This window comes from Bos javanicus, chromosome 1 (genome assembly GCF_032452875.1).
Source record: "Bos javanicus breed banteng chromosome 1, ARS-OSU_banteng_1.0, whole genome shotgun sequence".
Taxonomy (NCBI): domain Eukaryota; kingdom Metazoa; phylum Chordata; class Mammalia; order Artiodactyla; family Bovidae; genus Bos; species Bos javanicus.
Window position 1 is genome coordinate 145,087,572 of NC_083868.1, and position 13,785 is coordinate 145,101,356.

The 13,785-nt window shown below is 55.1% G+C and overlaps 1 protein-coding gene across 6 annotated transcripts in view; it reads left to right on the forward strand.

Moving 5' to 3' along the window:
* The window catches only part of COL18A1 (collagen type XVIII alpha 1 chain), a 94,355-nt gene that overhangs the window by 41,423 nt on the left and 39,147 nt on the right, over window positions 1-13,785 (forward strand). For 3 of the 6 annotated variants that reach the window (XM_061423560.1, XM_061423564.1, XM_061423573.1), the window contains exon 1: window positions 806-2,227. The exons of 1 other annotated variant lie outside the window; for it this stretch is intronic. In XM_061423560.1, coding sequence (XP_061279544.1) covers window positions 826-2,227 — 1,402 coding nt within the window. In that variant the 5' untranslated portion in view covers window positions 806-825. Of the gene's footprint in view, window positions 1-781; window positions 2,228-13,785 lie in introns of those variants that run through there. 2 more of the 6 variants (XM_061423581.1, XM_061423592.1) reach the window with 1 other exon arrangement.

Genomic DNA, 13,785 nt, shown 5'->3' on the forward strand with positions numbered 1-13,785 from the left:
GATCTCTGGCAGGATGGAGTAAGGGAAGCCAAGTGTCCGTGGGGGGGACAGAGCCAGGTGGGTTAGGGAGCAGGTGACTCTGAGCAGGCCCCAGGGGCTGGATGCTGACCATTTCAGCAGCTGCAGCAGGAGGAAGGACTCAGAGCGAGCCCAGTGGTTTCCAAGCTCCAGCTTTGCTCCAGAGCTGTGGCCCAAGGCCAGGCTTCCAGGCTTTTCCCAGTCAAAGTGGCTCCAAGTGCAGAGGGTGGTGGGCACGGGGGACTGGGGGCTGCGCCCCTGCCTCCTGAGATTCCTAGCCCTACCTAGGGCAGATGCCCTTGAGGGCCTATGCCCTGTGCTTTCTCAGCTCTGGGCTCTGCAGAATGTAGGATGAGGAGGAGGGTCTTTCCTGAGCCTCAGAGCATGCAGGAGCCCCCTCTACCCTCAGGGGACTAAGGTGCTGGCCTGGAGCCCGCCCAGTTCCCACATACCCGAGCAGAGACTCGAATGGCAGTCTGGAAGGGCCCAGGGCTCCTCTGGGTTCCAGCGGAGGGAGCTGGGAACTCCTCTGGCAGCTCTGCCAGTGCCCTTTGGCCTCTGGCGGGGGAGGTCTTCCACTGCTTCTAGGAAGTGTGAGGCGTTCTTGGGGGGTGCCTGTTGCCTTGTGTGGAGATTTGCCTGTTTTCCCTCTTGAAGTAGAAAGGTGGAAGGAGGAGCCGCCCAGATGGATGAATGGGGAGCTGGCTGCTGGCCGGGGATGGAGGGCGGGGAGCGGGAGGCGGGAGCGGGCTGGCCCCACCTCCTGACAGCAGAGGCGGCCTGCTGCTCTGCGGAGCACACAGCCCCATGGCTCCCGACCCCAGCAGCGGCCGCGGCCACCACGGCCTCCTGCTGCTTGCCTGCTGCCTCTCGACCGCCCAGGCTGACCTGTTCTCCTGGCTATGGCCTGGGAACAGTGCCTGGCCCATAGCTGCGCCAGCCTCCAAGCCCCCGGACAGCTCACCTGTGTGGCCCACGGAGGATACCACCATGCACATGGCCCCCCGGGATGCTCCCACCGACGGGTGGAAAGTCTCTGCCAGCCCCACAGCCCCTCTGGGGAGGCCGGAGGTGGGGCAGGGCCAGACCCCCACTGGCCCCACGGCCTCCACCGTGAGCCTGGACCCAAAGGAGGAAAACATCGCCGGCGTCGGAGCCAAGATCCTGAACGTGGCTCAGGGCATCCGGAGCTTCGTCCAGCTGTGGGACAACGCTAAGGACACCACCCCTGCCGAGAGCTCTGCCAGGGCAGAGACGCCGCCCCCCACGGACACCATGGACGCCCTCTCCACCCCTGGACCCTCCATCACCCCCCAGGACAGTGGGACCACCCTCCAGCTGAGCACCACGGCCCTGAGCTCTCCAGACACCCAGAGGACTGAGGCCGGCACCCTGCCAGTGCTCACCCAGCCGCCACCCTCCCCCGGCAGACCCTGGTTCAGGGAGTCCTTGGTATCGCCGACCCCAGGTAGATCTTCTCTTTCCTCCGTGCCGGCCCGGGCGCCTCCCCGGGGAAGCCAGCTGCCTCTCGGGCGGCCCCTGCAGCTGGACGGTGAAGGACTCTTGCTTGCAGCAGCCCGTCCCGGCCAGCAGCACGCTGACGACCGCAGGCCCATGCCGCCTCTGCCTCCCCTGGTGACGGGTTCCCTGGGCAAGCACACTGCCCTCTGGGCTCTCTCCTCTGACCCCCCTGCCAAACTGTCTCATGTCGCAGTCTCAGCTCTAACTGTGGACAGTGGTGCTTGGGCTCCCCACGTGGCTAATTCTGCGGGGCCTGGTCTTGCTAACAAGTCCACACTGCTCGGGGCTGCTGAGCTGGCTGCCACCGAGCAGCCTGTCCCCACCACCGCTGGCCGCTGCCTGCCCCTGCTGCCCTCCCTGGCTCTCTGCGGCCACCTGGGCATCAGACGCTCCTGGTGGCCCAACCACCTCCACCACACAAGTCGGGAGGAGGTGCAGGCCGCGGTCCCAGCCTGGGGGGCACTGCTCCGGACCCACTGCCACCGCTTCCTGGCCTGGTTCTTCTGCCTGCTGCTGGCACCCCCCTGCAGGCCCGGCCTGCCGCCCGGCCTGCCACCCTGTCGCCAGTTCTGCGAGGCCCTGGAGGACGCATGCTGGAGCCGCCTGGACGGGCGCGGGCTGCCACTCCCCTGTGCCTCGCTCCCGGCCCGCGAGGACGGGCACTGCGTGTTCATAGGGCCACCGGCAGGTAACGGCTCGCCTGCCACCTGCTTTCCCATCGGTCCAGCCAGGAGAGCTCGGCCAGGGCTGCGTGAGCCTGGCTCGGGGGCCCCGCTGGCCCTGATGTCATGCCCTCGGGAGGCCGGACGGGGCCTCCTTTCCAGGAGGAGGCGGAGGTCTGGGGAGGCCTAGAGACAGGTTGAGACCAGAGGTCTGTATGTGACAGCAGGTCTCCTCTGGCCCCAGGATCACATGTCATGTGCGTGTCAGAGGGGAAACGGAGGCATAGACAGAGATAGACCACTGAATTCTGCTCCCAGTCACTGGGCCGCAGGGTCTCAGGTCCTTTCTGTGTCCCAGCCTGCATGATCGAGGGGCCCGCAGGGGTGGGGGGCTTGCTGCTCTGAAAATCCGGAAGTCTTGACCACCCAGCGGTCAGTGAGTCTGAGGAGCTCACAGGGGCCCCGCCAGCCGGCCTGTGAGCTCCAGAGCCTCTCCATTCCTGGGCAGTGGGAGAGTCACTCCCTCCTGGGGGCCATGTCCCCCCCGGGACTGCACCCCCAGCACCATGTGGCCAGTAGGGGGTGGACGGGCCACCACAGCTGCTAGGCCCCCCAGCTCCCTCTGCGTCCATGGTGGGGCTGGGCCCTCGAGCAGAGCCCACTGCTCATTTGCACTGCTGGCCTGACCTGTCCTTGCCCCGCTGTGTGTGTCCTGCCCCCCCAACCCTGTGGTGTTGTGGGGAACAGCCTCGACCTGCTCACTGGTCTGCAGAGTCATTGGGCTTTGGAGCTGGCCCAGTGCGAGGAGGGGTGGCTGCCCTGGACCCTGAGAGGGAGTGTCACCTGCTGGGCTCCTGGGGAATGTGTGTGGGTGATTCGCTGACCAGCTCTGGGATGCATCGAGGAGGAGCCCACGCCAGGGCAGGGCAGGAACAAGTGCCCACGACAGGCGGAGTCCACCCCAAGGAAGGAGAAAACCAAGGGAGGGGGGGAGTGGCCGTGGCTTCTGTATACAGATGGACGGGACACTGGTCGAGGGGTGATGGTGGCTGAACCCTGGGTGTGAGCAGGGTGGCCAGAAGGGCATCCTAGGAGCAGCCTGGGCAGGCTCTGCTCCAGGAGGGCATCTGAGGTGTGTGCAGAGCCCAGGGCCTGTGGCAGCCCCTGTGAGCAGGGCCGAGGGCAGAGCAGGGCTGTGCCCAGGTATGTCAGCACAGAGGGCGTTGACCTCACCCTGCGGGGGTGTCGTCCACAGTGAGCCACATGTCCCCCTCCCCCACAGTCATCATCCTCATGCTGGGCTGGCTTGGGCCCTCTCTGCCCTGTCCCTGCCAAGCCCAGGGGGCTGGGGCAGCCCTGCAGGGAGCTGTCCTTCCAGGAGGACCCCAGTCCCACCCAAAAGCCTACCTCCTCTTCCTGTCCCATAGTATGGGGGGTGAGGGTGGGGCCTGGCGTGCTCTCCAGGGCCCTGAACACACACACATCCTTCTTCTGGGCCTTGGGCAGGACCCAGGTCCCCTTTGGGTCAGGGATCAGCTGTAGCGGGCCTGGGACTGGGGGCGGGTTGGGGGTGGGCCTCATGTGGGCAAGGCCCTGGCCAGGCTGCGTGGGGTGTGGAATTTCCTTGACCGTAGCTTGCCTGAGGAGTGGCCTGAAGGGACTTCCCACTGGACATGTGCTTACATTGGCAGGGCCCCTGCCTGTGAGGGAGGCTGTGTTCTGAGCGGAAGCCTGGGAGATGCTCTGTTGCACTCGGATGTCGGTCACCCCAGGGACCCACGGGCCCAGGGCTGGAGCATTCTCCCCTCCTCTGGCCTCTCAGTGGCAACCAGCCACCCACTCCAGTCCCCTGCACTGGGCTGGACGGTCCCTCTGCCCCTGTGCGCTGGGGAAGGGGCCCTGGGATGAGACTGTCTCTGACTGAGTCCCTCAGGCTGCTGGCGTGTTGGGGCCGCAGGGTGGGCTGGGGTGTGCGCAGGGTATCTCTGGGGGGTGGCCAAGCCAAGGTGCTAGGTGCTGCCTCCCCAGGCCCCGGCAGACTCCCTGCAGGGCTCCAGCCCTGCCTCCATGGCACCAGCACCCCTGTCTGTCCTTTCCCCACCTCCCAGCAGAGATGGGCCCCCTGTGCCGGGCCCCGGGCCATATGGCCGGTAGGGGAGGGGAGTGGCTGCTGCCGTCAAGGCCCCATCAGCTCCGTCTGTGTCCACGGTCAGGCTGGGCCCTGAGCTGTGCCCTCTCCCCTCCGAGTAGCCTGGCCCATCGGAGTCAGGCTGGGAGTGTCCCAGTCCCCTCCCCTCTCTGTGAAGGCAGCACACCATTATTATTTATTATAATACTAATATTACTATTTATTCTGAGGAGACCCTCAGAATAAGGTGAGTGAGGCCCCACATAGGGAGAGCGGGATACGTCCATCTCAGCTCCTTCTGGGTCCCTGCCAGGTGGGCCAGTGAGGGGGCTGTCCCCCTATGAGTGAGTGAGGACCAAGCTGGGGTCAGAGGGATGGGGCGGGGGCCCCGCCCGGAAGAGGCAGGTTTTGCAGATGAGCGGGCTCAGCCTGAAGGAAGGAGCGTGCAGAGTGGCCAGAGTTCAGAGTGGCTTTTTCTCCTGCAAACCACACACGCTGGCCCCAGGCCGCCCACACCTGCCTCTCAGCCTCTGGGGCCACCGTGCTTGTCTCATCCTGGGCTGCTTCTCCTCTGCGTTAGATTTTCATCTCAGGCTGGTCGTGAGCACACTCATCAAGGTCCAGGCCTCACAGGAGAGGGCTGGACTCAGCACCCTGTGGATGGAATGTCTGTGGATTTGCACAGATATGGTGTGTGTGTCCTAGGCCCGCAGGGACAGATGACCACAGACTCGGGGGCTCCAGTGAACATAGATGTGTAACCTTTGGAGTCAGGAATCTGAAATCAATCTCTTGGGGCCAAAAACAAGGTGTGGGGGCTGCGTTCCTCCCGGGGCTCAGGGAAGGCTCGGTCTCTGCCTCTTCAGCTTCTGGAGGCGCCTGCATTCCTTGGCTCACCGCCCTCCCTCCATCGTCAAGCCTGTGGAGTCGGCCAGCCCTTCTCAGGCTGCTCTGGCTCCCTCCTGGCTGGGAGAGCTCTCTGCTCAGGGCGTAGTGGGGTTGGGTGGGGCCCTCATCCTGAGGGCTGGAACAGCTGTCACACCTGCAGAGCCTCGGGCTCCAGATGCTGCAGGACCGACATCCTGGAGCCGGTTACTTGGCTCCATTAGCGCGTTTGTGCACGTGTGTGTGTGCCCACGCGTACATGAGACTCTTACTTTGTGGACGTGGGACCACGTTCTGTGTCTGAAATTCCCTCTTCCTGCACAGTCTGGGACGTCCTCCCCGTGTCACTGGAGGGCAGGATGGAGAGCCCCTCATCCTCCCCATTTCTTCGTTTCTCACATGTTCACGTCTGTGTTAATGACTCGCATGCGGCCTGAGAGCCCCCGTATGGCCTGGCTTTGGGTGCTGGGTGACACCCCATGTGGAATGCAGAGCCTTCTTCAAGGGCTGCTTGGATGCCGTCGGCATTTTCTCTGCCAGATCACTAGAAATGTTCCCCAAGGCCAGTAGGCTCCCCTATGGCACGGGGACCCGGCACAGGGCTCCCTCCTGACCACCTCCCTGAGCCCCAGGGCCACGGGCTGCATGTCACCACAGCCACGGAATGTGCACCACCAAGGCCGTGGCGCAGGTGCAGATTCGAGTGTGATGAACGTGTCGGCGGGGATGCGGGTCTCCATCCTCTCAGGAGGATTCCCAGCCCGGTGTGTCCCTGAGACGTTCGTCCTCCATGTGTTTTCTCTGTGCTGCTGGGTGAGGACCCCTACCCCCACAGCCTTCTTGACTCGGTGATCACTGCCGTGTGTGGGGAAGGGACAGGATGGCCTTTCTTTAGACACGTGATCAGGTTGTCTTACCTCGGTGGTCGCGTCCCATCTCATGGGGCAGTGGGCGGGGAGAGAGCCCCCAGGAGCTGCACTGTGAATGAGGACTCTCTCCCCTTTCTGCTGTGTGCGCAGGTCGGGATGGGGCTTATCACATCTCGGTGGGCTGTCAAAATAACCGTCCCCTTTGTCCCACTTAGTGGCTTTCATCTAGAATTCTGTTTTATCTGATGTGGTGTTGCAATATTTGCTTACTTTTCTTGTTATCCTCTGCCTGATGTTTTGACCATGTTTTTCAGAGCAGCTTTAGGTTCACAGCAAACTTGAGAGGGGGGCACCCAGAGTTCCCGTGCACCGTCTGCCGCCCCCGCTGTCAGCACCCTCATTTGAGCCTGCATTGAGCTGTCATAATCACCAGAGTCCAAACGCTGCGTGCTGGAAAACATCTTCATCGCCCTACAAATCCTCTCTGCTCCACCCGTTCACCCCCAGCCCCACCAGTTCCTGGAAACCATCCGTCTTTTCACTGTCTTCATAGTTGTGCCTTTTCCAGAGAGTCATATAGTCGGAATCATACAGTCTGCAGCCTTTTCAGATTGGCTTCTTAGTCATTATGCATTCAAGATTCCTCCGTGTCTTTCTTGACTTAATAGCTTGTTTTTAGCTGAATGATGTTCCACTGTAGGATGGACTGCAGTTTATTTATTCATTCATCCACTGAAGGGCTTCTTGGTTCCTTCCAGGTTTTGTCAGTTATGAGTTGTTCTTATTGTTTAGTCACTAAGTCGTGTCCGACTCCTTGTGACCCCATGGACTGTAGCCCGCCAGGCTCCTCTGTTCATGGGATTCTCCAGGCAAGAATACTGGAGTGGGTTGCCATTTCCTCCTCCAGGGGATCTTCCCCACCCAGGGATAGAACCCGCCTCTCTTGTGTCTCCTGCATGGCAGGTGGGTTCTTTACCCGATGAGCCATCCAGGAAGCCCCCAGTTATCAGTAAAGTTTCTAGAAACATCCATGTGCTGGTTTTAGTGTAGATACAGGTTTCAGCTCCTTTGGGTAAATACCCAGAAGCATGATTGCTGTTTCCTGTATGTTTAGTTTCTTAAGAAACTACCAAACTGTCTTCCCAAGTGGCTGCACCATTCTGCATGCACCCCACCTCCCCCAGCAGTAATGAGAATTTCTTTCGCTCCACATCCTCACCAGCGCTTGGTGGTGTCGCTATTCCAGATGTTGGCCATTCTGGCAGGTGTGTAGTGAGAGCTCATTGTTGTTTTATTTTGTTTTTATTTTACTTTTTGGCTGTGCCATGTGACCTGTGGGATATTAGTTCCCTGACCAGGGACTGAACCCGTATACCCAGCAGTGAAAGTGAGGATTCCCAACCCCGGACCTACCAGGGAATCCCCTTGTTTCAGTTTGCATTTTCCTGATGACAGCTGATGGGGAGCATCTGTTCAATCTGCCATCCCTGCCTCTTCTTTGGTGAGGTGTCTGTTTCGATCTTTTGTGCATTTTTCAGTCAAGCTGTTCATGTTCTCGTTGTTGAGATTTAAGTGTTCTTTGCATATTTTGGATAAGAGTCCTTCGTGTGATGCCTGTTTTGCAGTTTTTTTTCCTCCCAGTCTGGCTTGTCTGCTCATTCTCCTAACGGTGTCTTTTGGAGAACAGATGTTTTTCATTTTAAGCAAGTCCAGCTTGTCAGTTCTTTCATGAATTGTGTTTGTGTTGTATCTAAAAAGTCATTGCCAAAAGCACGATCGTTAAGCATTTCTCTCCTATTATCTTCTGGGAGTTTTATAGTTTTGCACTTTACCTTTAGATCTGTGATCCATTGTGAATTAATTTTTGTGAAGCGTGTAAGGTCTGTGTCTAGATTCTTTTTTTTTCTTCATGTGATATCCAGATGTTACAGCACCATTTGTTAAAAAGACTATCTTTTCCCCATTATACTATGTTTGATTTTTAAATTCAAGCTTGGCTATATTTATATGCATCTCTTTCTGGGCTCTCTATTCTGTTCCATTGATCTACTTGTCTCTTCTTTTGTCAAGACCACACTGTCTTGATTCCCATAGCTGTATCAGTTCAGTTCAGTTGCTCAGTCGTGTCCGACCCCATGAACCACAGCACGCCAGGCCTCCCTGTCCATCACCAACCCCTGGAGTCTACTCAAACCCATGTCCACTGAGCCGGTGATGCCATCCAACCATCTCATCCTCTGTTGTCCCCTTCTCCTCCTGCCACTAATCCCTCCCAGCATCAGGGTCTTTTCCAATGAGTCAACTCTTCACATGAGGTGGCCAAAGTATTGGAGTTTCAGCTTCAGCATCAGTCCTTCCAATGAACACCCAGGACTGATCTCCTTTAGGATGGACTGGTTGGATCTCCTTGCAGTCCAAGGGACTCTCAAGAGTCTTTTCCAACCCCACAGTTCAAAAGCATCAGTTCTTTGGTGCTTAGCTTTCTTCACAGTCCCAACTCTCACATCCATACATGACCACTGGAAAAACCATAGCCTTGACTAGACAGACCTTTGTTGGCAAAGTAATGTCTCTGCTTTTTATTATGCTGTCTAGGTTGGTCATAACTTTCCTTCCAAGGAGTCAGTGTCTTTTAATTTCATGGCTGCAGTCACCATCTGCAGGGATTTTGGAACCCCACAAAATAAAGTCAGCCACTGTTTCCACTGTTTCCCCATCTATTTGCCATGAAGTGATGGGACCGGATGCCATGATCTTCGTTTTCTGAATGTTGAGCTTTAAGCCAACTTTTTCACTCTCCTCTTTCACTTTCATCAAGAGGCTCTTTAGTTCTTCTTCACTTTCTGCCATAAGAGTGGCGTCATCTGCATATCTGAGGTTATTGATATTTCTCCCGGCAATCTTGATTCCTGCTTGTGCTCCTTCCAGCCCAGCGTTTCTCATGATGTACTCTGCACAGAAGTTAAATAAGCAGGGTGACAATATACAGCCTTGACGTACTCCTTTTCCTATTTGGAACCAGTCTGTTGTTCCATGTCCAGTTCTAACTGTTGCTTCCTGGCCTGCATACAGGTTTCTCAAGAGGCAGGTCAGGTGGTCTGGTATTCCCATCTCTTTCAAAATTGTCCACAGTTTATTGTGATCCACACAGTCTAAGGCTTTGGCATACTCAGTAAAGCAGAAATAGATGTTTTCTGGAATTCTCTTGCTTTTTCCATGATCCAGCGGATGTTGGCAATTTGATCTCTGGTTCCTCTGCCTTTTCTGAAACCAGCTTGAACATCTGGAAGTTTACGGGTCACATATTACTGAAGCCTGGCTTGGAGAATTTTGAGCATTACTTTACTAGCGTGTGAGATGAGTGCAATTGTGCAGTAGTTTGAGCATTCTTTGGCATTGCCTTTCTTTGGGATCGGGATGAAAACTGACCATTTCCAGTTCTGTGGCTACTGTTGAGTTTTCCAAATTTGCTGACATAGTGAGTGCAGCACTTTCACAGCATCATCTTTTAGGATTTGAAATAGCTCAACTGGAATTCCATCACCTCCACTAGCTTCGTTCATAGTGATGCTTCCTAAGGCCACTTGACTTCACATTCCAGGATGTCTGGCTCTAGGTGAGTGTGAGTGATCACACCATCGTGATTATCTGGGTTGTGAAGATCATTTTTGTACAGTTCTGTGTCCTCTTGCCACCTCTTCTTAATACCTTCTTCTGCTGTTAGGTCCATACCATTTCTGTCCTTTATTGAGCCCATCTTTGTATGAAATGTTCCCTTGATATCTCTAATTTTCTTGAAGAGATCTCTAGTCTTTCCCATTCTATTTTTTCCCTCTATTTCTTTGCACTGATCGCTGAGGAAAGCTTTCTTATCTCTCCTTGCTATTTTTCAGAACTCTGCATTCAAATGGGTATATCTTTCCTTTTCTCCTTTGCTTTTTACTTCTCTTCTTTTCACAGCTATTTGTAAGGCCTCCTCAGACAGCCATTTTGCTTTTTTGCATTTCTTTTTCTTGGGGATGGTCTTGATCCCTGTCTCCTGTACAATGTCACGAACGTCCATCCATAGTTCATAAGGCAGTCTGTCTATCAGATCTAGAGTCCCTTAAATCTATTTCTCACTTCCACTGTACAGTCATAAGGGATTTGATTTAGGCCATACCTGAATGGTCTAGTGGTTTTCCCCACTTTCTTCAATTTCAGTCTGAATTTGGCAATAAGGAGTTCATGATTTGAGCCACAGTCAGCTCCCAGTCTTGTTTTTGCTATAGCTGTGTAGTAAGTCTCAAATCAGATACTGTCACTTCTCCAACTTTGTTCTCCTGCAAGTATTGAGTTGGTCTTTTCCTCTCTGTATAAACTCAAAGTTGATTTGTTGAAAGCCCCAAAATAACTTGCTCTGATTTTTATTGGGATTGTATAGAATCTATAGGTCAAGTTGGGAAGAACTGATATCTTGACAATATTGAATCTTCCTATCCAGGAACATGGAATATTCTGCATTTATTTACTTCTTCTCTGATTTCTTTTGTCAGAGTTTGTAGTTTTCCTCATGTAGATCTTGTGCATATATTTGTCATACTTATGTGTAGTATAAATATAAATATTTCATCTTGGAGATGCTAATGTAAATGGTATCATGTCTTAATATCAAATTCTACTTGTTCATTGACAGTATATGGAAAATGATTGACTTTTGTACGTTAATCTTATATCATACAAACTTGCTATAATCAGTAGCTCCAGGAGTATTTTTTGAATAATTATTTTGGATTTTCTACAGTTTGGTTTTCATGTCATCTGCAGATTGACAGCTTTATTTCTTCCTCCCCAACCTATGTGCTTTTATTGCCTTTTCTTGTCTTATGGCATTATCTGTGATGTTGAAAAAGAGTGGTGAGGGGGCATCCTTACCTTGTACCTGATTTTAGTGAAAAAGCTTAAAATTTCTCACCAGTAAGTATGATGTTAGCTGTAGCTTTTTAAAAAATGTTTATCAAGTTGAGGAAGTTCACCTTTATTCCTAGTCTACTGAAGGTTTTTATCATAATAGGTGTAGGATTTTATGAAATACTTTTTCTCCATCTATGATACGACCATGTGATATCCTCTTCTTTAGCTTACTGATGTGATGGTTTCCATTAATTGATTTCAAATGTTGTTCAGTCACCAAATCGTGTCTGACTCTTTGGGATCCCATGGACTGCAGGCTTCCCTGTCTTTTATCATCTCCTGGAGCTTGCTCAAACTCATGTCCATTGAGTCGGTGATGCCATCCAACCACCTCATCCTCTGTCACCCCTTCTCCTTTTGCCCTCAATCTTTCCCAGCATCAGGGTCTTCTCCAATGGGTCAGCTCTTCACATCAGGTAGCCAATGTATCAGAGCTTCAGCTTCAGCACCAGTCCTTCCAATGAATATTCAGCGTTGATTTCCTTTAGGATTGACTGGTTTGATCTCCTTGCTGTCCAAGGGACTCTCAGGAGTGTTCTCCAGCACAATTTGAAAGCATTGTTTATTTGCTGCTCAGTCTTCTTTATGATCCAGCTCTCACATCCAAACATGAATACTGGAAAAACCATAGCTTTGACTAACCAGACCTTTGTTGGCAAAGTGATATCTCTGCTTTTTAGTATGCTGTCTAGGTTTGTCATAGCTATGTTGAGCCAACCTTATGTACCTGGGCTAAACCCCACTGGGCCTTGGCTGGTCTGTTTGCTGGAAGGGAAACTGTCTTCAACTAGGCAAGTCCCCTGATTCCTTGATCTGAGGTGGGTGTGGCTGTCCAGAGGGCCTCAGCTTGCCTAGGTGCCACCCACTGTGTTCCCAGGAGGGTGCTACTTGGAACTCCCAGTGCCCAGCTCAGGCGCTCGCTAGCTGAAGAGATGCTGGTTTCCACCCCGAGACAGCTGGGCCAGTGTCTCGGGCCAGCGCCTCGGGCCAGCGCCTCCAGCCCAGCAGCTGCCAGATCTGCATGGAGGTGTGGCTACAACCACCGCCCCCCCCACCCCTGCTTAAGATGCCTGTAACTGGAGACTGAAGCAGTGATCTCAGGGCCGTGGCATTCTGAAGATTACTCCCAATGGGAACCATGGAGAATTGCAGAGAGAGGAAATGGGAGAACTTTGGGAAGGAGCTGCTCATGCATCTCTGGAGTCACTGGGGCTGTCTTCCAGCCAGGGGCCCAGGGCTGCTGTGTCTCAGCATCCTTAATCTGGAAAAGTTCTAGCTGCTCAGGAGGAAGTGTACGGCTGGGGTACATCCACGCTTAACTTCCGGGACGGCTGAGATGGGGCACCAGGGCTACTGGAACTCAGGCTGCTGAAGGCCCTTGTTCCTTAATCTTAGGGCATCTCCCTGAGTGGACACTGGGGTCCTGGGCACGTCTGATGCAAAGGGACCGTACAGCCACACCATCTGGGTGGACAGTGGTGTCCGTCTGTGAGCAGAAAGTGACAGCTGGCCTCCGAGAGCCCAGGGTCTTTGTGAAGGCCCCCTGCCCTGGTGAGGGTCCATCCGCTGCTGGCAGGTGCTGAGGCAGGCCATTGTTCCGCGGGGCTGCTGTCTGCTCTGGTGGTTGCCGCTTTTCATCTGCATAATGATCTCACCTGCAAAGGGTAGAGTGAGGCTGAAGGGGAGCCCACAATGCGGGAAGTCAGGGCTGCTCAGAGGCAAGATGCCACTGTCCTGGTGGGGCTAGTCTGGCAGCTACCCCAAACCCTCATCCTCGTGTGGGCTCTGCTGGTCTCTTCTCTTCTCATAGTTTGTCCTCTGGGGACTCTTTGAGAGACCCGGCTTGTCTTCGGAAGTTGGGGTCCAGCGTTTGTTCCCTCTGCTCCAGGGAGTCCGGGTCAGCGTGACCCTGCACTCTGGGGCCGGACTCCAGGCCCTGCCACTCACGGACACACTGACAGGGCCACAGTGTCACCTGCATACACAGCCGTGTGCATACTCGGCTTAGTTAGGACACCCACACACCAGCAGCTGCCTCCCAGAAGAGCTTCTCTGTGTACCGCATTTGGGGGGCAGAGCCCACCCAGGTTGTGGGGCGAGGGCCTTGAGAGGAAAGGCCTGGAGGCTCCTTGCCCCTCTGCCTGGAAATGTCCAGGGAAGTCCCTGGTGAGCGGGCCTTTCCCAGAGCTGGTGTTTACCTTCCTGTGTTGGGCAGCAGCCACAGCCCCTGGACAGAGAGGGAGGCCCTGCTTTCCCCCGGCCTTGGTGCCCCTGGTCCCAGAGGTCGCCAGTCCAGGCTGCGGATGGCACCTGCCCACCTGGGAAGCAGCCCCGTTCAGGCAGGTCCAGGCACCAGGGCTGTGTCCCAGCCTGGGCCCATGCCACCGAGGGGGCTCCGTACAGTCGAGTATCTCTGGAGAACATGTGCCCGTGACGCTGACCCCCCGAGGACGGGGAGGGATGTGAGCGCATGGAGAGTCTGAGAGGAAGGATGAGACTGTGTGGGGCAGGGAGCCTGGGCAGTGCAGGAGGGAGAAAGCTGCCCTCCCTTCCCCCATCACACAGCCCTGTCCAGGCCGGGTGGTGGTCGTGGTGCCCAGCAGGAACACAGGGCAGTGAGCACCAGCCCTGCGAACAGCCACCACCGGGTAAAACCCACAGGGCTGGGAGGCTTGGGTGGGGTTTGCTGCACCACGTGTGGGCAAACAGGGGGACCACAAGCCTCAAAGGGGCCCCCAGGAAATGCAGC